Raw genomic sequence first — 22,457 nt, 5'->3', positions numbered from 1 at the left:
CCAAGAAGCATCAAATACTGCTGATTCCTGGGAGCAAACTGAACTCTTGTTTATAACTATCATTTACTACTGAAGCAGAGGCTGTGTATTTTAACTTTCACTTTTGTTATGTATAAATGCAAAGGTCCAATACTTTATGTGAATTCTGATAAAATAATATCTACAGGTTTGTGCTCCCAGGCAAGAACAGAGCTGTTTGTGAACTGCTGTTACCTGTTATTTGCAGCAGTTCTGTAAGTTAACGCTGTGCTGGCTTCCCTGTGCAAGGTTTGTGCCTTCTTATAGCTAATGCTGTTCATCAGTATTCACAAAACAGTCCAAAAAGGGCTCTAAATCTTTTCTGAAAGAAAAAACAGCATGTTTGAAGAAGCTTAACAGGGTAAGTGTCTGAAAAGGTTGCAGTCAATTAGAGAGTGTCGGTACTTTTACTTAACCTTTAAACTGAATAGCTATCATCATGTTCTCATGAAGAATGCATCATTTCCTCCCATTCTTGTGAACAGAACAGATACACAAAGTTCACTTCTGTGCTCCAAGTGGAAGGGGAAAGCATAGTTAAACTAAAGCAAATAACCTCTGAATAGTTCAGGTTAACCCTGTTTTTTTTCTTCTTCTCCCTCTACTCTCCTGTATTCCATCCCCTCAACTTAAATGACTAGCTTTTAGTGCTAAGTCACAGGTAACAATTCATATAGATCAGCATAAAATCAAAACAGCACAAGCAAACAGTTACAAGGAGGCTGAGCTCTTTGGAGTCACCTCTACTACCTCTCATACCTATAGGCATTCGGGGTGATCCTTAGTTAAGAGAAACCTAGAGCAGAAAAGGTCCAGGATTTCCCCATAGGGAATGCTGCCACCTATTTTCAACACAGGAAATAGGCTACTGCTGCCTGTTTGTTACTGCTTTGCGTTTTAAGGGTAACACAACATGTTAAAGCTATTTAACATCTAACTCTTAGGTGAGACTAGTTCCAGGCACTGTTCCCTTGCCTCTGATTTTTAGGCCTAGTCTTCACTCCTCAGTGCAACTCCAGCCTCTCCCCAGGCTCTAGCACTTAACAGTACCAGCACATTAACACAGTAATGACTTAGTTAAAAAAAAAAAAACACACCACTGAACAACTGGTGTAGCCCAAGTTGGTTTTGCAATGCTTTATTACTGTATATATTAACATTATTTTGGATAGTATGTAGCAGGCATCTTGACATTTAAGTTCATTTGTGCAGTTCTCTGAAGGGAAGATGTTTTACCCTCAACACACCTCTTTCTGTTCACTTCCTGATCTTAGCAGCACTCACTACTCCTACTGCTCCTGCTTCCTAGGAGCAAGTCACATATAATGAATTATACCAACAAGCACATCTCTAATAGAAAGCACATCACTTTATTGTGAAGGTCTCAAGTGGAAGAGTTCAACTTAACCATGACAATACTTGTTATGTATTACAATTGCCTGTTGATTGATGCAACTATGTTGAAGAAAGCTGTTAGCCAAAGTTCCCCCCCCCCAACCAAAAAAAGAGGATATTTGCACCAGTTTTAGTTTATACCTCACAACATACCTAGGCTATAGTTTTACTATCACAGGGTGTATTTACTACTAGGGGAATGTTACATGGTCTTTCAAACATGAGACTATTTACAGAATAGGCTGAACATTTGAGTTTAGATAAAGCTGAACAATTTTACATGTATAGGAAGTGTTATAGGCTAGCTTTCCTGTGGCTTTTAGCTAGACATCAGGCACTAATGATTTGATTAGCTCTGTACAAAGAATCACACACTGTCCAAAACCTCTTGGCTGCTGGTTAGTTCCAAATTGTTTGAAATAGCGCCTACTTTGCACAACAGTCTGGTGTGGGGGGTCTTACTTGACCAGTAAGATCACTTGTCCCCATTTCATCCTTCTGATGCCTTTATGCATAACAGAATAGGAACTAAGCTGTTGCACTAAGTCAGAAGAGTATCGATTAAAAGAGGATGGAAGTAACAGTATATAGAAAAGACATAATGTACTGGTAGAGTTACACCACCTCAAGGTTACTTTGAAGTCATTCATGTTAGGAAAATACTGTTCTCCCCTACTACACAGAGCAGACAAAAATCCCTAAATCGAGTCCTTGAGAAATAAATTAAGTTCCAAGACTAAGATAGGGAGCTGCTGTACATTCAGAATGCATTATGCCTCCATGAACATTAGCTGGGTGTTCCAGGTACAGGGTACATGCCTTAAGCACCATGACAACTCAGTCTTTTGGGCCATAGTCACTAGTTTTACTTGTGGGGAAGGTACCTGGTCTACTAGAGGGGCTGAGTGCCATGGCTGCACAAAGATATGTTTTGTGCACAATGCAAGCCTGATTTCCCCCTTAGCCATACAAATTAAGACAATATTTATCACCATACAGTTTGATATTACTTCCAATAAGTACAATATTTATTAAACATTTCTTCAGTTTTGTTACATATTGTGCAACAAATTACAATATTCTGCAGCCACAAATTATATGCAGAGTATGAAGAAACTATTAATCAGATAGTGTGATCTTTCCATTTATAATTCTACAAGAAGGAACTAGTAAATCAGATCTTACATATATCTTACTAAATTTTATGCATGGAAAGTGACAGACACTGTTGTGCTGTTTGATACAAAATGGCTAAACTTCATCTTCAGAAGACTAAACCTGACATCTAAACATGCCAATAGAAACATCAAAACAAAAATACATCCTAACCAACCACAGGAAACAGTCTGGTATCAGGAAAAGCAACAAGGATTACACGTTTATAAACCAGCACACAAAGGTTTAAAACAGTTCTGAAAATGAAGTTAGCTGTCTTGAGTCAAGGGAATAAAAAAAGTCAGTATTGACCATTTACAATCTCTGACCTTTGTGGAGACGGTAAGAATCTGTTGTAGTGCAGCTACATACAGTACAATTCAGGCAATTTTTTTTTCACTTGGGTTCAGATTGCAAATTCATTGTTGTGAGACAAAGGGGGGAGGCAAGTTTTAGCAGCAACCTCCACTAGACTGCTTGACTGGAGTGCTCTGAATTTTAACATTGGACTTCTCTGCACCACCAGCTGTAGCTCCAGGACCCATTCGTTTTTTAATCTCAGCAGCCATGGTCATGAAAGACTGTTCTACATTTGTGGCATTCTTTGCACTGGTTTCCAAAAATGGAATTCCAAGAGAATCTGCAAATTCCTGCAAATTGAGAAACAGCATACAGTAAGTTCATACCTCAACCTGGTGCACCTGCATAAAAAACAGAGTTCCTAGACCACCATCCCACTCCTAAACTCCAGTTTCATCACTTGCACTGAAATACTCAAGGGCTCATTATGCCACTGGCATTTAGGGCACATTGACATCTGTGTACCAAGATGCATCCCTATACCAGAACTTATTCAAGCACATTATGATCCAGACTAGGTGCTCAGCCAAGCAAGTATATTAACATCAACATACCTTTGCTGTTGTATAGTCTACTACTTTCTTTGTGGTCAGATCACATTTGTTCCCCACCAACAACTTGTTGACGTTTTCACTGGCATAACGGTCTATCTCCTGCAGCCACTGTTTTACATTATTAAAAGACTCCTAGGAGGTAAGAGAAGTGTAAGAAAGATCCCTAACCAAAAATGAGAACTCAGTGCTACTCACTAATAACTTGGAAAGAATGTAAAGCAACATACTTAATTTCTCAATGTGCTTCACAGCCGGAAGATACAGTCAAAGGACCTTCTACTTTAAGTACTGCTGTATTTATCCACACAGTACTCCCCTAATTCCCTCAGGGGAGTCAACACAGGCTCTATAGCTCTTCAGTCCACTGAGGCAAGCCTTACACAGTCACCCCTTGCTCCACTCCTCCCATTCTTCCCTGCTCACTCTTAAACAGCCAACACCAGTTTCCACTATCAGGGACTCCTCCTCCTCCTCCAGCAAAGATTAAAGACATGGCACATAGCTGAAAGCAGAACATGAATTCCAGGCACTTGCAAGACACCAGGTATTAGCTGCAAACCACACTGGTTGTAGAGACACTGGAACGACCTTTGCCTCCAGAAATGCAGGACCACCATGCTGAATTGACATTCAGGTTAGTGACCAAATCTGCTTGTTCCTTTTCTATTAATTCAAGAAACTCTGTACTTCAAGAGCCCCACAAACAGGACTACCACACCAGTGTTCTTCACAGAGCTTCCTTCTGAGAAAACAGTCATATCCTGCACACATGCTGAAGATTTTCCATTTCAGAGGCCAATTCTTAAGTCCACATATCTTCAGAAATCTTTCAACTTCAGGCAGTAATTCAGACTTCCTGCTGCCAAACACAGGTTGGCAAGTGTTCACGTGGAACAGTCAGCTGCCCCACAAGTTTTAGGCTAAACTTCAGATGCAACTGCTTTAGAGCCACATATCCTAGTGGTTCCTTTATTTTTATGTTTAGCCCCAACCCAGCAATCAGCATGCATTTAGCCTGATAAACCTTAATGCAGCCTGGAAAACATGAATCACTGACTCCTTCAAAAATGCTGTGTTGTAAATCCTATGTCATGCAAAGGCATCAAATCGCAAGTTTTGTTGCCACAGTGCATTCCATCTTGGGAAACGCTGTAGGCACAGAGGCTTAACACCTACCTGATCTGTAACATCATACACAACTATGATGCCATGAGCTCCTCTATAGTAACTGGAAGTGATGGTTCGGAATCTCTCCTGTCCTGCTGTGTCCCACTACAAGACAAACAAACAGGATCAATTGCTGCAGTTCACCTGTATCAGTGTTGCACATTAGCTTCCAGAAATACAACTTGGCTCATCAGCCATCCAACTATAGGCATATCTAGTCCAAGTCACATCTACAGGAACTGTGAAACTTAAGACAATCAAGAAACTGGTATTTTGAATTGTGCTTCAGTAGGCACCTCTCTAGAAGTGTTCACCTGTTGAGTTTTGGACAAGTGTAGTAGGAGATATCACTGAAGAAAGCAGTTTAAGTAGTTTTGACCCGAACAGAAGCCATTTTTGCATCTGTAAACACAAACCATAGGTCAGAGGGGTACGGGTATCTTTAGTGTTCCACTCCCTTTAACTTGCTTGGTATAGGAACTGCTATACAAGTGTTCAAAAGTGACATCCTCTTCAGAGGATGAAATGCAACACTTCAGAAACAAGTCTCCTCTGGTTCCCTCCTCCTGCCAGAAGAGTTAGTATAAAGGACATCTGGTGCTTAACCTCTTCCCCCCCAGGGTAGGGGCAGGTAGGGACAGCAGCTCACCTAAACACTTCATGATTCCTAGCCTTCCTGGTTAAGCTACCATAGCATCCATTTCCGTTCCTGGAACCATATCAAGAACAGGGCTAGCAGCCTCTTAAAAACAGGCTTGTGAACAGAATTTCAGTAACAGCATTCCTAGTGGACTGCTCTGGACTCAGGATAGCTACATGAGAGGTCTGCAGTCTCAGAATCGGGCTTCTGGCTGTAAACAAGCCCTGCTCTGCAAAATCAAGCCCAGAATCCCTGAGTCATTGCCTTCAAGTCCTGAGAGCCTCCACTTGAGTTGGAAGCTGTGGCTGACAAGGATTACGTGACCTTGCACAGATATTTGATTTCATTACACACAAGTCACCCTTTTAGAGGGCTTCAAGATTAGAGAAGAGAGCTGCCAAGTCTCTTCCTCCACTTACTCTAAAACAGAAGGCCAAGAATATAACCAGGAAACACCACCCAGTGCTAAGGTGGAAAGGCCAGTTTAAGCATTTACGTCAGTTCTTCCATTTGGGTCAATGAAAGCAGTTACCAGCACTAAGCAGTACAGATTGCTACTAACAGTTGTTAAGGCACCTTAGTGTTATGTTCTTGGACTGGTACAAATCCTTGTTAAGTACTGCAGAAGTCTACCACTTCAGTTTTCATCCGAGAGCATACCAACACAGGATCCTACCCTCATCATTTCACTGCTCACATTGCCTTTTAAATACTTAGGCTTTCTTTTCTTCCCAGTAAAGAAATTCTTAGCAGGTAGTTTAGCCTTTCAGATAGACAGTCTTGATACTGCCCTTCTTTAAGGGCTGAGAGGTCATGAGAAGTCTTGTAGATGGGTAAAAACTGCTTAGCTTAGAAAATACTACTAATATATATATTTAAATATTTATATATTTACCTAATATAAATATATATTATATTAGGTAAAAAGTATGAAGATAACCTGTTGAAGCTCAAATTTATATTCAGAACTATTAGTAATTGAGTTACCCAGCAGTGAAGAAATATTACTTACTATTTGAAGTTTGATTGTTTTCCCATCTAGTTCTATAGTTCTGATTTTGAAGTCCACACCAATTGTGCTGATGTAACTTTCTGTGTACGTGTCATCCTAGAAGAAAGTCAGTAATAAGTCAAGCCATTTGCAGCTCTTTTGTAGTCACCTACTCTGCTATGCAGTAGACAAGCACCACTCAGACACCAAAGGTACTTAATTCACTATCAAAAATGGTCTGATCATTCAGTGGAAAGCCCAGAAGGTAATTAAATATTTTTACCAAATATTTACCTTTCAGCATTTCCTAAACATTTTAAAAAACATCTTACATGACAAGATTTATGCTCCCAAATTAATAAGTAAAACCCTAGAGAACTTGCAGAAATTAGTTATGTCCTTTTCAGCTGTGGTTTAACTCAGCATTTGTTCAAGTTGGCTGACTGAAGTGCTATTTAAAATGACCATTACAGTTATTAAAAAGCCTCAAATTTCAATTTTACTTTGAGGGGTTTTCATCTTTATTACATGGCATCTACCTACAAAAAGCTAGAGGCTTTGCCTCAGTCACATTCCACATCTGAATTTCAGATCTTCTGCTACCACAGCTGGTTGCTGAGGAAGTTCAGAGTTACAGCTTGGATACTTGTGTTCAAGTCCTCACCTCTGTAGTCTGAGTAAACACAGGAAAGAATGCATCACACAAGTTTTAATGGCTTGCACAGAATTGACCAAGTCTCCAGCAGGCCTTAGGGCACACAGGAAATTTCAAATCAGTCTTTGCTAGGTGCTAGGGATTGTTAACCTACTGGCATGAAGAAAATTTCTATTCCCTCAATACCAGCAAGACAGAACTTCAGATAACAATATACCATAAAGAGCCTTATGTAACCAACAGCTATCACAAGAGGAAGGGATTTCTTTCAGTTGTGAATGGAAGACAACACCTTAGTTAATACATTTCCCTGAAGGAACAGAGACAAATAAAAATAAAGCATTAAGCCTTTCAGAATGACATGACATTTACTTCCTTAACATTTCAATACTCAAAAGCATATGTTTGAAAAGCCTGATACAGTTTAACCTGCAGCAGGAAGAACATAGGTAAGTGAACACTCAGATAATTCCTTATGTCAAAGTAAAATTGCTTAGTTAGAAAGTCAAATTTTTAAAGTAAAAAGCTACTTAGTTGAAGAAATAGCAGACAAACTGAGCACGAACTTAAGCTGGTTGTCAAAAAAAAAGTTGGATGATTCACACAAAGTCAAAATTAATTCAAAAGTACTTGCAAGGCAGACAGGCTAGACTGATCTAGGAGTGGTGCTGCAGCTTTGGTATTAGTTCCAATTCACTGCCTCTAGTTCTGAGAGCAGAGCAGGTTACATCTTTCTAGTGTTCATGGTGGTTTTAGTGTTGACCTGTCTAGTACAAGTAATACTGCACAAACACTGGCTGTAACAGCTTTAACTTCTGTTTGTCTACCACATACAAATTGCTTCACATTTTATACGGATAATGTGGAATTTCCTCTTTCCAGAGGTGCCTATGGCAATTGTTAAGTATGTGAAACCACTGCCATTATTTTGAAGTAGCATCAAAATTTAATTCTGCCCCTGCTCTTTCTCTCCTCCTATAGCAACATAAAGCTGCATTTTGGGATAGATGCAGACAGAGTTAATGGAACTCTGGAACTGTCAGACCTGTTTTAACTCTTCCTGTTAACAGGAAGACTAGAGCTACTGATTCGCTTTTGTAGCTCGTGAGGTATACTGCAGAGTGAAGCAATCCGGTCATGTCAGTTAGAAACTCAAGTGTTTTAGCAATACTCAGCAATAGCTGGTCATATAGCTCAAGTCCCTATATGTCATGCTGTAAGACAGAGGCTTTGACACTCACGGTGGCATTACCTGAAGTATTACAATAGTCTTCGAATTATAGGAAGGGCAAGTGTCAGGTGTGCTGCTACACTGCACCACAGCAGAAGTTCTTACATGAGGTTCCAGAAACAGCAGCCCACCAGCAGCTTTAAAGTCTCACACACATTCATTAAAGGAGGCTTTAAGGCCTTACTAATCCTAGCATAACACTTAATTACGTCTCCCTCAGACTATAAAACTGATAGGCCTCTTCACTGAAGATTTCAAACTTTATCTGGCTGAAAATATTCAGGTCAGCTAATAACTGATCATGATCTTGCCCAGATACACTTGTACTCTTCATTCCTGAAGGCATATACCCCAAAATTTTCAAGTATGCTCTTCCATCTTTAGTGTTCAAGATAATCATGCACCCCTAGTGTAATGATGGGACTTAAATTAAGATACCTTGTTCTCAAGTACCAGGAAAATGAGAATTGAACTTAATCAGACATTTTCTTGATATTATTTCTTCCCATTATTACTCATGAACTAATACACCATCTGGAAACAAATGCATAAAACTGGAGGGCTGTGGAATATTTTAATTATTCCTTGGTACACCAACTCCTGACACACATCAGTCCTTTCAAGCAGCTCTTTCAGCAAAGGCATTGCTGCTAAGTACTTGATAGCTACATGAAGTTTTCAAGCATGGTCACTTACTGCAAACCTAAGTAGAAGGCAAGATTTCCCAACACCGGAGTCTCCAATCAGAAGTAGCTTGAATAAATAGTCACTGCAGAAAAAAAGAAATTATATGTCACTTAATGAAAACTGCTGTTGAAACCCAAATTCCTTATAGCTAGTATATTACTACATTTAAGCTGGTTAAATGAATTTACTACCAGGAAATAATCGCCGACAACTCTGAACTTCTCTATCCAGTTTAGAGCTTTCACAATACACTTAATTTACCTTATATGCAAAGTATAGCGATGTTGTTCTGAACACAGCATTTTTTTCTAGAACTGTACTTTTATGAAATTACACAAGGGATAAGTATCACTATCAGCAAGATTAATATAGTCCTATTACAGCCCTTTTGTGGCATAGCTAATACTAAGATTGTGCTTTTTAGCAAAGTCTAAGCCTCACTGCTTGCCTGAGTGACTCGAGTAGCATGCACACAGTAGCAGGAACCCCTCTGGTGGGCAGACAGCTACCTGTGGATCATCTTTAAAATCAAAGGCTTGATTCCAGCACACGACTTCAGAAATACCACGTAGCTGGCTAAAAAACAAACAATTCCTTCCTCAGTTTAAGTGGCCCAAATCTAAGTTTCAGTAAAAGCCAACAGTGTAATATACAGTTTAAAGGTAGATAACATTAATACCAAGTTTAGTGGCCTGCTATAGCAAAAGGAACATTCATTCACCTTTCATGATACACTTAACAGCCAGTAACAAGCACATGCTCCACTCACCTTTCAGGAAGGAAAATAAAGCTTGCCACTGCCAAATGAGAATACATTCATGCTCTGGAGTACATCAGGTGCGATATCAGTAATTGTAAAGTCATGCCAACAAGGATGACAATTCTTGCTTTTTTGCTTAAAGCTGACTTGCCTTCAGCATTGAGAGAACAAGCACAGTATCCTAAGTGACTGACCTATTCTTTACCTGCACAGATAGTGAAGCAGTTACTGTTTTGTAGATATTCCCTATCTCTATTAATGCTGAAACACTGGCACTTCATGGAGACTGCTCAGAACTACCTTAACCAATTTCTAGAGTTTATCCTTGATTCTGCAGGAAAGGTCAACACCTCACTTAAATTATCCCTTATTCTAAAGGGCAGTGAAGATTTTGCTATTAGCAAAACATTAGATTTTGTGTAATCACAATAAGACAAACATGGCAGTTTAATAGCAAAGATCAAATAGCAGAAAAAAAAGCAGTAAACCACCACTTAAACAAGTTACTCTGCTTGCTGTATATATTAGACTAACTCATTCTAGACTCCAGCCCTAGAATGTCCAGAATTAAGCCCTGCAATCATGTAACCACAGCAGTTTACAACAGGCATGCTCCTAGGCCCACTTAACCAAATGAAGACAAAGCTTTAACATCTGCAGTCAGCTGTCCCCACCCATTATTCTCTAACACTGCCATCGACTTTGGCTGGCAGGAATCCAGCTAGGAAACTGCATCCATCCTGCAGCTGATAAGAGCCAAACAACTGGCCAACTACAAGGCTTTTCACTGCTCCTCTGTTCAAGTGCCTGGATGACTGTCATTTTGGCTGGTGCCTGGCTGCAAGAACATGCTCAACTGAAGCCTTCGCCCCTTTCTAGAACACTTCTCTCAAGGCTAGAGCCAAGTTAAAAGTGGTAGATTAGCAACTAATAAATAAGCTAATCCTTAAAAAAGGCAAGCTGCCCCCACACTGCAAAGTTAAAAGCAATCAAGGTATTTTAAAAATCAAAGCCACTGAAAGAATGTTTAGCAGTTTAAGGTCATCAGAACTCACTCCATCTGTCAAGTCACACTAATACAAGGCAAGATGGTTTTAGTATTAACAGTAGCTACTCCAACTAATTTGGGGGAAATAAGGCATGCAGCTTGTGATGAAATCTAACTTCAGTTTCAAGATAGTTACCTAACCAGAAGCATTATTGCTAGTACCCTAACCATGATGGTTATTGCCCAGGATAGCCTGGGCAAGATAGGCAGCTGCTGAAGCCTGAGCCTGCCTATAAGCAGGCACCAAAACCCTTCCTTCACAACATGGAGTCCTGAACACTTCCTCTCTGTATGCTTCAAGAGAAGAGTTTCATATTTCCTGTGGTTTCACTTGCAGAAACCCTACCACAGCCACACTGACAATCCAGCAGTTCAAGATGCAAGACTGTGTGCTGTGCTGTCACAGAAAAAAGGCTTCAAGTCCCCAAATCCCCAAATCCCTTTTAGTGTGCTGAAGACTAGCTGCAACAGAACATCAATCAATACCTTTCTTCCTCTCAGCTACCCATCACTGCTACCTCTGGAGTGCCACCAACATGCCGAAACTGGCAAGTAGCTACATGATAGCAACTGTAGCAAGAGGCATTTAAATCCTTCCTATCCACCCCCCCCGCTAGTAATTTAGTTTTCTGGGAGCAGCACATAAACTTGATGTAGTCTGGAGAACAAGGTGCAAGAGCTCTCAGACCAGGTCCACTATTCAACCTACACCCCTTCCCCACTGCCTAACCTTTCAGTTAAGCAGCTTTAGAATAGCTCATTTCTACTTCATCAATTTTTGTCTGATTGAAATAGTTGATAGTCAATTGTTAGTTCCCTGCAAAACGAGATGTTTTCAGCAATGCTAAAGTCAAATTATTACTTGTAGTAGCATTAATACACTTGAAAGCAGTAGATTCTGCAGCATGCTATAATCCCCTTAAGAATGGTAACACATGAATATTATAGCTATACTGTCTTTACTAAAATTATCTTCCTGCTAATGTCAGTGTTATGTTAATGTCAGTGAGAAAACTAAATCCCTTCCTAGTGTAGATAAGGCTTCAGCTACAAGTTTGAAGGGTTCACTCAAAGCTTCCCCTTGCTTCAAAGGGGGAAGCAGGTTCCCCCCCAAACTACCAGGTACCTTGTCCTCCTCTTGGTTGTTCCTATTAGCGTTAAGCACAGCTACCAACCAGATATATCCTGCTATGAAGCCTTCCATTTTACATGCAGGCATTTACTGTTCAAAAGCAAACAACTATAAGGGTTTATACATAGTGCTATTGTTTTAAGTTAGAGCAACGAGAATCCAGAAGCCTTATATTCATACATCTTTGCTGTTAAGGACCTTTCCTCACTTTGGGCTTTGGTATTTCAAAAAGATCATATAATAATTTAAACCATCTGGTCTACCCCCATCCAAAGCAGGGCCAATGTCAGTCTGGTCATGGCATCGCTCAGAACAGTTTTACTGAGTTAGCTCTAGGTCTATTACACCTTAGAAATGGATGCTAAGTGTCATGAAACCTAGTTTTCTCAGGCAGGCAAGACAAACTTAAACCTGTATCAATTCAGAGAGAATTTAAGTAGAACATTGATATTTAAGTTTATAGAATTAAAATTAGTATAAATAGGATTTTCATGGGCCAATGACATAGCTCCTTCCTTTCTAGGTACAGTTGCTTTATGACCTTTAAGACAACACTAGGTGCCTATATAGGAGCTTTGAGAGCCAAATGAGCAATCTGTTACGCCCAGTGTGATGTTAGAGACAGCTTTAAGAATACAGCTTTTTTTCCTTTGAAGGAACAATGAGAACAAGCTACAAGGTTTTGCTGGTTTCAGTTTTACTTCCAGACTGAACTAAGCTGCTGGAATATTTGCGTGAACAGCATCAACTGCAGTTGATATGTCCAGCAAGCCACATACAGGTTAATCTCAGTATTCTCTCCTGAAGAGCCACCCAATCATTTCTGAAGCCACCGAATTTTGCCCTTTAATCTAAAGACTGAAGTCACTAGCTCTTAAGGTCTAGAAAACCTTCATAAAGTGTGCTGAATGCAAGCTATGCAGCATAATCTTCTCCAAGTTGCTTGGAGATGGTGTGAATTCAGATTTATCATTCAACTATCTCACACTATTTATATAAACAAGTCATGTTTAGTACCCATAAAAGACAACACACTGGAGGAGGATCTGCAGCAAGGCAGGTAGATACCGGCAGTGAGAGCGAGGCTTTCAAATCCTTCTCAGCATGAAAAGCAGAAGGTCACTTCCTCTTACCGATGAGATAAAGAATAGACATGCTAAGTTTGAATTGTCTCCTGCAAAAAAGCCATCTCCAAAACACTCCTGTCAAATCCTTGAGTGAAGAACAGCAGTCTCATATTACATGCATTTTCCATGCAATAGTCAGTAAGCACAAAGTTCAGCAGAAGACCAGGAAGTAGAGTTTAGGACAGATAAATCCAAAGCTGTGTGGAACAAGGGATCTGTAGGCCCCTAAGGTACTGTAGTTTATGCAGGTAGAGGAAATGTTTCAACACCAGCAAGGTTTTATCCCAATACAGACAAGTCATCTGTCTCCTGGAAGGCACCGCTGCAATCAGCTTTAATCATTGATGTCAGCAGCAAGTTTATTGTAAACAGATACTCACTGCAGCCTCGAATCCCCAGTCTTTGTTCTACCACCCAAGAAATTTTGAAAAGGAGCATGACTGTCACTTTGACTACACACAGCTTGTGTAAGTAAATAGGATCTAGAAGACATAATGCCACTTTCCATCACAGATTGCAGTTTAGAAAGGTCAGAACACAATTTATGATATTTCAGCAATATAAGAGCTGTCACTCAATTGTCATTTACTGAACTTCATCATAAGAGATGGAAAAGCCCACAAAGGTATTCGCTAACACTTCTGAAGAATTCCAAGAGATTTACTCCAAAAACACTTCACTGTCTCATCTCCCCTTGAAGGGTGTATCTAGAATGAGATCCAGACACTAGGGAGCATTCATCAAGATTAAATGCCCTAACCACTTAGCTGTTCAATAGTTCACCCTCCCACGTGTTTATGCTACTCAGCCTACTACATCCAAGTTGCAAAAGGGACAGAAAACACCAAGCCTGACAAGGCCTCCACATGATCTAGTCACAACAGCATCAATATTGACATTTTGCTTACTTAAGCACTGTAAAGTGGGGAAGGAACATCTCTTGCTGCTAGGCAAGCAGGTGTTTTGAGAAGCCAGCCTCTCACCCATCCCTCCCCCTACTTCACTCAGACCAAAAAGCACACTAACTAGTCAGTCAGGCTGTCCTGCAGTCCTGGCATTTCAAGGAAGTTCCCAGAAACACACAATCCATGTGCATCTTGATACCAGCAGCTTCTAATGCCATAACCTCTTTTTACATAAAAAAGACTGGCACTGAAGGTCTTGCCTCCTTCAATTTTATTAACAGATTCCTGAACTAGCTAACACACTAACCTCTAACAGCAGTCTGACACACCCAGGGGAGAGGAATTAGGGATACAACCTAATCTGAAGCAGCATTCAGGAAGAAAGAAAGCATTACGTTACAAGCAAGGTACTTCTAAAAGGACGAATGGACATCTGGGCCTGTTACAGGTAAACCAAAAGGAACAATGTTATAATTCTGTAAATAGCCTTCCTGGTTTAACATAGATTGAAGTGCACATATTACAGGGACAGAACAGAACTGTCAATCCCATTATGCCCTTCCCTGCTCTTATCCCCATCCTGCAGAGACAACCCTGTCAGGAACTGACAATTCAACATTACAAGATTGTTCTCAAACTACAGCCTTTCCTCCTCACTTTGCTTTCAAGAACTCAGCAGTTCTCACCACCAGGAATAGGCACACTTCACTGAGAATCAGTCTCCTTCAAAGTGTTTCTCCATCTTCATTGCAATATTCAGTATCTCATTGAAGGAAATTTTCTGCATCAGTTTCTAAGAAGCTGGGATGCCTCAGGTAAAGCTAGAAATCTAGAAAAAAGGTTCCTTCAGCCTCTCTCTATACAGAGAGGCCCAACACTCTGCAGGCAGTCCTCCACTACAAAACCCACCAGTCTGCAAGGTAAGTTTCAGTTCAGCCCTGAGAGTCATTATGCCCATGAGGGCACCAACAATCTGTTAGTCTTTCATTCACTGATTACATCCCACTACTGTTTCAGCATTTTCAGATGCCACACTAGCAACCTCATTATGTAATCTTGCCAAGATGTAACTTGAGTTCCTGGCTGTACCTCTTAGTTTTCACCAACTATCACAAACTAGCCAATAATCACTCTGCCTTCTATTCCTATTTGCTCTTCAGGTGATTTTAATGGACCCAAATTGCTTGCAATCATGCTAACCATGAGCAGAGCACACAAAAGCCATGACCATGCAAGTCTGAAGCCACAGTTGTGTAGATGTTAAGGATACTGTAAGCTTTTAGGACAGAAACTGGTTAAGTGCTATCCATAAAGAGATACAGCAGGTATCTAAAACAGTAACATCACGTTTTAATACCAAGAACACTTCAGTTACATTAGAAGGCACAGTCACTTCATCCTCCCAAACCAGAGGGCCAGGAAAGCCAGTACAACAGAAGACCTCTAAAAACAGCCTTCAGTGCTAAAGAGAGGGAAGCAGCTGGTCTTAAAGTGCTTTTTTTAACCAAGTCTCTCCTCTTGGCCTCTCAAAAAACCCCAAAAGTAAAACAAGGTTTATTGTCCCCAACATCCTGGTGGGCAAGTCACTGCTCTTACTGTTGCCAGGACACAGACAACTACTGGCCAGAGCACTCAGATATCCTTACTCCCAAACAGGTCAATTAGGAAAAAAGGTCGCATTCCCACAGTTGAGTACTACCCTCTGGAAAAAAGAAAAAAATTGTGCCATCTTTAGGATTTCCAGGCAACTACTGTTTCAGCCCAAGAGGGCCCCTATGAGCATTTCATTATCAAGTCGCGGCGTTGCAAAACCCACACAGGGCACAAAGTGTTTTGCAAGAGCCATGTGACACACACATGACTCGCAGCTAAAGCGCAGGGTGGACCTCTGGCTGCCGAGCTGCCAACGGCACCGGCCGGGAAGATCAGCTTTCGCGAAGCGCTGCGCTTCCCCCCGCACCGCGCGCCCTACGGACGCGCACACTCGCTCCCGTGCGCGGCGGCGGGGCCGGGACGCCCCGCGGGCGGCGCCCATGCTCCCTCCCGCGGCAGCCGGGGGGAGGCCGAGGCGCCTCGTTAACTTCCCCTACCCCCCCGCCCCCCGGTAACCCAACCCGCGGGGACGGCCCCGCCGCGGCCCCCCCACCCCCGGCCCGCACTCACTACTCGGGATTCATGCTGGACATGTCCGTGGGGCCCGCGGCCCGAGGGACGGCGAGCGCGCTCCGAGGAGGGGGGCAGCGGCCAGGCACCTCCCGCCGCCGAGGCGGGCGCTCCGCGGATGCAGGCGTCCAACGGCTCCTCCCGCGTTCGCCCGGCGCTCGGCTCGGCCTGCCCCTCCGCCGGCGCCCTGCCCGCTCCGCGGCCTCCGCGCTCGCTCTTCAGCCCAAAATGGCTGCCGGAGCCCAACCAGGAAACGGGGCGGCCACTCGCCGAGCAGCGCTTACATGCCGGGGGGCGGCGGCGGGGCATGCCGGGAAAGCGAGTCCTCCCGCCGTGGCCGGCGCGGCGCGGGAAGGGCGGCGCGGACTCGCTTTCCCGGCGGCCCCGGCGGCGGCGGCGGCGCAGGCGCCCTGAGCGGCCTTTCTTCCCTTGGCCCCGTCGGCTCGGCGCGGCGGCCGGCGCTGCCGATTGGCCGCGAGGGCGCCGGCTCGAGGTGACGTCGGCGCGAAGACGTGGCAGCTCGGACGAGTCACCGGGCGGACAGGAAGGGGGGGCGTGGCCCGGGGCGGGCGGGCGCCCCCCCGCGGGCGGTGCGGGGGCTGCCCGCGGCTCCGCGCCCTTCCTGCCCCGCGGCTCCGCCCGGCGCGGCGAGGCCCGGCCCGGCCCGGCTTGGCTCCCGCAGGCCCCGGCCCGGCTTGGCTCCCGCAGGCCCCGGCCCGGCCCGGCTTGGCTTGGCTCCCGCAGGCCCCGGCCCGGCTTGGCTCCCGCAGGCCCCGGCCCGGCCCGGCTTGGCTCCCGCAGGCCCCGGCCCGGCTCGGCTTGGCTCCCGCAGGCCGCGGCCCGGCCCGGCTTGGCTCCCGCAGGCCCCAGCCCCACCCGCAGCCCGGGCCTCTGCCGCCAAGCCCCGCCGTGGCGTTCTCTGCTTTTCATTTTACCGTTTACCTTCGGGGTGAAAATGGAGGTATTTTAATAAAAACAGGAACAGCACGGGTGGCGGCAGTGCAGCAGGATCTACAGTAGACCGGCGGATCTGTAGGGGTTAAGCCCTCTTATCTCCACATGCATTCATAAGTAACAGTCTTTTTTCTTTTTTTTTTTTTTTTGCACTACCATTGCATCTTTTCTCAAAAAGCATTTTACAAGCAATAATTAGTCCCGTTTTATAAGATGCTTTGTGCACAGTAAATATTACTGCTCTCATTTCACGGCTGGGAAATGGAGGCATGGAGAGATCGTCATATGCCTGGGATCGCAGAGCAGGAGACTTGTCAGAACTGGAAGAATTCTGCATTTCTGGGCCTGGTTTTCTAGTTACCCATTAAATCATCATTGAACATCAAGTTGTATCACAGGCACTTCTAGTTCTTTATGCTTTCAGGTTCATTCCTAACAAAATCCCAACTGTTTTAAACGTCATCAGGACACACCACAGAATGCTGTATATCGTTCCAGAATTGTTCACCGAGCACTGCTGAACCTTCTAAGTCTTAACAGCTCCTTTTAATCAGCTTGGGAATTTAAATCTCCACTAAATACACATTATCTGATGTTATTTCATTACAAAGGGCATAGTATAATACATTGACCAAAGTTTATCTTCCAACCAGCTCAAAGGACAGGGGAATAATCCACAAATGGACTGCAAGATCACTAAAATACCCTGTGCAGGGAAGTGTGTGTAGCACTTATTTCATCTTCCTACTGCAAGCTAAAAAGTGTTACTGCAGCAATCAAGATGTTAATCTGTTTGCACAGTGAATTTCACCAAGCTGCAAGTCATTGGCCATGCAAGTACCCCAACGGACTACCAAAATAACTGATGTGGATGGGAATCTTTCCATTGCTCAGCGACAGAACGGAGCTGAATCCCCAGAAGAACCGAACTGCACAATGGCTCGTGCTTTTTCCCACAGTGGGACAGTGAAGGTCACTTGTGCTTCACTCATCTTCCTGTTTTTAAAACAGTTACGTTCAATTCCTTGAAGTCAGTAAGATAGTGCCAACTGTGGTTGAAAATATCAAGCGTTGGTCAACAAAGTTTTGTGTTTTTCCTTTGAGATTGTTTTCTTGCATTGCTCACTAGGTAGCATAAATTACATTATGAATCTATAGCATAAATTACTGTACATGCTGCTTTTATGGAGGCCATTGCTGGAGATTCTACTCCCCTTCCCTATTACTTTGTATATATGTGAAATAATACTCTTTTTGTTTGATGTTTGCCATCAGAAATCCAGTGAATCCTTTGAAAGTCTTCTCTCTCATACACTGTGGCCCTTGAGATGCTCTATATAAGGTGACCAAACGTGTAGGAATATCCCAGAGGGCAAACTCTGTTTAGCAGACAGAGCATCATTCTCTGCTGATACGAAAGTCCTTTTTCCAGTGACCTTTTTAACATTTGTGCCTTTACTTTTCTCTTCTCCAGTGAAATAAACAGCTGTGCCCCAATTCCTCGTTCTGTTGTTCTGCAGGTTTACGTTGGAATAATGCTTACAGTCCAGAGCAAACAGGGCCCTGCTGTACGGGCTGCTGCACAGACGTATCTAGTGAACTTAAAGCAGACACAGGGATACACCAACACTAGCACTAGCTAATGATGAAAGCTGCAGATTAGATTCACTGCTGAAGTAGGGCACAGGTTAATAAGTGTGGGATGTTGTTTCATCTGGAGAAATAATAGCTTCCACGTCTGAGAAGAGTGTATTTAATCTGTGCCACTGAACCAACAACACGGCAGGAATAGCAACCTATTGCTCCCAACGGGGTGTAAGTTACGGGAGTGCGAAAGGTGGGTCTACCTTGGCTCTGCAGGGAGGCTCGGGGAGGGCCCTCCTCTGCCCACGCTGCAGGCTGAGGTCATCTGCGGCTGGCGCAGCATCTGCACGTGCACCTGTTCGACGGGATGAGCAGGCCCAGGACCCCTGTCTGGTTGCTCACCCGGATCAGAGCGATGATTTATATTCTGTGCATCACGTTCTGTCCTGTTCCTCCTCCTCTCTGAAGTGGGCGTTCGGAGTTGGTTGTGAACACCAAAAACCACTGGATGGTCAGAGAGGCCTTGCTTGTCTCTCACTAATGGGAGCATAATGCAAGGAGCAATATCAGACGCCACTTAGGAAGACATTATTCGTATACCTTCAGGACTGAATTCTGCCTATGCCAACAGGGGCTGATTTTATCCTGTTGTTGAAATCAGCTGCAGAATTTCTTTCCGCTTTGGCCGCACCACTCTAACAGAGCAGCCTAGAAAAAGCAATGAGCACAAAGGTAGGGGGAATCAGGCCTCTGACCCAAGTACTGTATCACTATAGAGCTGCCACATTAACACAGCAGTGTTCAGATGTTCTTTGGCCCCTGACATTATCCTCTTCCCTAGACTATGTATAAAATCAAAAGAAACAATTTATGTACTTACTTCCCCTCCTGCCTTCCCTTGCTCTTCTTTCACCTCCCTCCCCCCCCCCCCCCCCCAATATCTAGTCCATGCACTGGGAAGGTCATGGACTAATAGATGCCTAATAGACACACTGAGAAAGTCAGGCGCTACGCAGGCACCTAACAGCAAGCTGAGAAATTGCAACTGATTCTTTTGGTACAAGTGGTAACGGGGAACAACCACATACTGATTTTGACTTATCAATAGTGTCATGTCTCTCTCATGTTGCTCACAACCCTCCCACATACCTCATCGCCAGGCAGCACTTCTCAGCTATCAATGGTTTTCCGATAATAAAACCAGTCCATTTCAGATGTGCTGGCAGCACACCTACAGTGGTGCTAGCAAACTCTCTTATTAATTCTTGCTAAAAGGACAAAAAGTTCAAGGAAGAAGTAAGTTGTTGATGAACCTCTGGGTGTCACTGGGAAAGATGGAACCAATAAACCCATACTTACCTGCAGTCTGATGTTAGAAAAATAGAAGTGGAGAGGAAAATCGTATTCTGGAACTATTTAAAAGAGCTGGGCTATTACCACATATTGCTTTTTATGGGAGGTAGGTAACTAGATGGCCTAATGGAACTTCCTCGTTGGCAAACGACCGGGAAACAGCCAATGTCCAGCTCTATGTCTCATTTTTGCCCCATGCAACCTCTGCTTTTGCATCCTATAGTCAGGGGAATGGAGCCAGAGGCTTCGTTCGGTCAGAAGTGATGCAGATACAGGCAAGGTGAAGTGCCAGCAGAGCTGGTGGGATGTGTAGGGCATTCTCCTTGGAGCACAGATGTCTAGCTTTGGCTATTTAAATCTCCATTTGGGATTCCCAAAAGCAGATCTAGCACCTTGCCCTGACTCTTTTCTTCAAAATCCAGGCCCAGTTTGCTTCACTACTGTGGTCGGCACATGGGAGTTGTTGTGTATCACCCAAAACTGAAGTAGAAAATTATTTTGAGCAGGACACGAAATACTGTGATCAGCTGACTACCTACTAAATTTGATATCAAATTCTCGGTACTTTACACTGTCGCCACAGTTCAGATCTTGATTTCCTAAGCTTTTGCAAAACTGACAATACCACATTGTGTATTGCATGAGTTGCCATGGAGGAAGCAGAGGGTTTTGGTAGTTACAGCTTTTGTTACACAAGCTAGTGGAAGCAGTGCAACATTGCAAGTGCAGGACATTAACTGAATGCATTTGCTAAAATCATAGAGAAATAAGGTCAGAAGAGACACCAAGAGACTATCTAGTCTGTTCCTCTGCTTCAGTCCCACCTATTTCAATCCCAATAGCAATATTCTTAAAAAACTTTCAGTAATGACAATTCCACCATTCCCGTAGGCCACTTACGACAGTGCCCACAAAGTAAAAAGGTAAAAAAAGCTCAGTGGTAAAAGAATTCCAAGGATAAAATATGCAGCTCAGGCTTTTAGTTAAGGTTGCTGGTGAATTCAGCACACTTTGCTTCACCAGCTATATCCTGGGAATCTTTTAATATAATCTTCAATGCCACAGGAGATAAAGAAGACAGAAAGCTAGAACTCAAGCTAATGCACTCGGCTTCTGTGGCACCGTGCTGGCTGAGGATCTGGCCTGTTTGTTTCTTTTTAAAATGACAGCTCAGACTCTGGAGCACAATTGCACAACAGCAGCTTGGCCTCTGAGGTTGCAGTCTCCCGAGCACCTGACGCCTGCAGTGCCTGCAGCACTGGTCTCCTGGTAAAGGGACTCTTCCTTACTGATGCAGGCCTTGGTAGAGTGCCACATAAGCACTCGGGCAGAGTACTAACAGAAAGCACCCTTCAAAAGGGCCCAGAAACATCAGGAAGTAAGAACGCACTGGTTTGCTTAAGTGGGGATCATAGTACTCCCAACAGATACTGACTCATGCATTTTGCAACCCAGCTGAGATCAGCAGGATAGCGCGCCATGGAATTTGGTCGCTACCAGCTCTCTGTCTAGGTATCTATTTGCTCAAGAGTTCGATCATCACACCGGTTTATCATCTAAATGCTCTGGCATGTATCCATCCAACTGGGCTGGCATCTCTGTACGTGGCACAGGATGTTATTTAACGTTGATGTTGATTTAATATTGTAGGTTGTTTTGCTGGGTTTTGAGGGTGTTGATTCCAGGATTCTAGAGGAGAGTTCTTCCCTGGTAAGCTGAAAAACTGCTATTTTCTCATATATGTGTATGGCTTCCAGAAGTGGGCAAAAAGATGCATTTCTCATATAAAACAACAAATCAAATCAGTGGCTATACTTTCTTGCATCTTTCCTTGTACTGTCTCATCCTTCTTCTTCAATATCAGCTCTTGCACCATTATTCTCTTTTCTGACCTCTTCCTTCCTCAAAGCCTTTCTCCTCGTTTTCTCTGTTCACTCATTCTTTTCAGACACCTGCCTTGCACAGCATCTCCTATACTTCCTCTGTGTGTTGCACACCGAGGGGGGTCTGCAACACATGATTCAACGGCAGAATGCCCCTCCACACCTTGCTGCATGGCCTGACAACATTGACACCATTTTACACCCTTCATGATCTACATTTTGAATTTCTTTCTCACAGTTCTTTTTTTCTTTTTCCTCTTTCTTGCCCTGTAGCATTTTGTTCTTCCTCTATTCATCCCCTGTAAGCCACACCTAACGGTTTAGGGCATTGATCAGCAGGCTTGTGAAGCCGCTTGCAATGCAGGTACAACTTAGCTGCCATGTCAGGAGAGCGCATATGACCTCTGCAATGACACTGGAGTCTGCAATCGCGTATCAGGCTGTCTTCTGGAAGTATCTGTCTTCACAGTGGCTACAAATACAGGGAGAAAGGAGGAGCCACTTCCCACACTGCCCAGGCATATCTTCATGAGGAAAGGACAAGTAACTTTTGCCAGACCTCACTGGCATTTTCCTCTCACCACACAGGATTAATCTCGACTCCTGCCAAGTCAATAGTTTGGCAAATAGTTTAAGAAACACTGTTACAACTCAAAGACGCAGCACTGGCTAGACCCCCAAAACACAGCACATTC

At 43.5% G+C, this 22,457-nt stretch overlaps 1 protein-coding gene across 1 annotated transcript; it reads right to left on the bottom strand.

The window, feature by feature from the left end:
- Window positions 1-1,140: 1,140 nt before the first annotated feature.
- On the bottom strand, window positions 1,141-16,270 carry RAB1A (RAB1A, member RAS oncogene family). The gene is made up of 6 exons (XM_026110483.2): window positions 15,989-16,270; window positions 8,863-8,935; window positions 6,302-6,397; window positions 4,659-4,754; window positions 3,483-3,614; window positions 1,141-3,218 (listed from the first exon to the last, which is right to left on the bottom strand). The coding sequence occupies exons 1-6, from the start codon at window positions 16,009-16,011 to the stop codon at window positions 3,021-3,023; spliced, it is 618 nt and encodes a 205-aa protein (XP_025966268.1). The 5' UTR covers window positions 16,012-16,270; the 3' UTR covers window positions 1,141-3,020.
- Window positions 16,271-22,457: the final 6,187 nt, after the last annotated feature.

Source organism: Dromaius novaehollandiae, chromosome 3 (genome assembly GCF_036370855.1).
Source record: "Dromaius novaehollandiae isolate bDroNov1 chromosome 3, bDroNov1.hap1, whole genome shotgun sequence".
Taxonomy (NCBI): domain Eukaryota; kingdom Metazoa; phylum Chordata; class Aves; order Casuariiformes; family Dromaiidae; genus Dromaius; species Dromaius novaehollandiae.
Note: the sequence above shows the minus strand (reverse complement) of the source record. Positions and strands in the feature narration are given on the sequence as shown.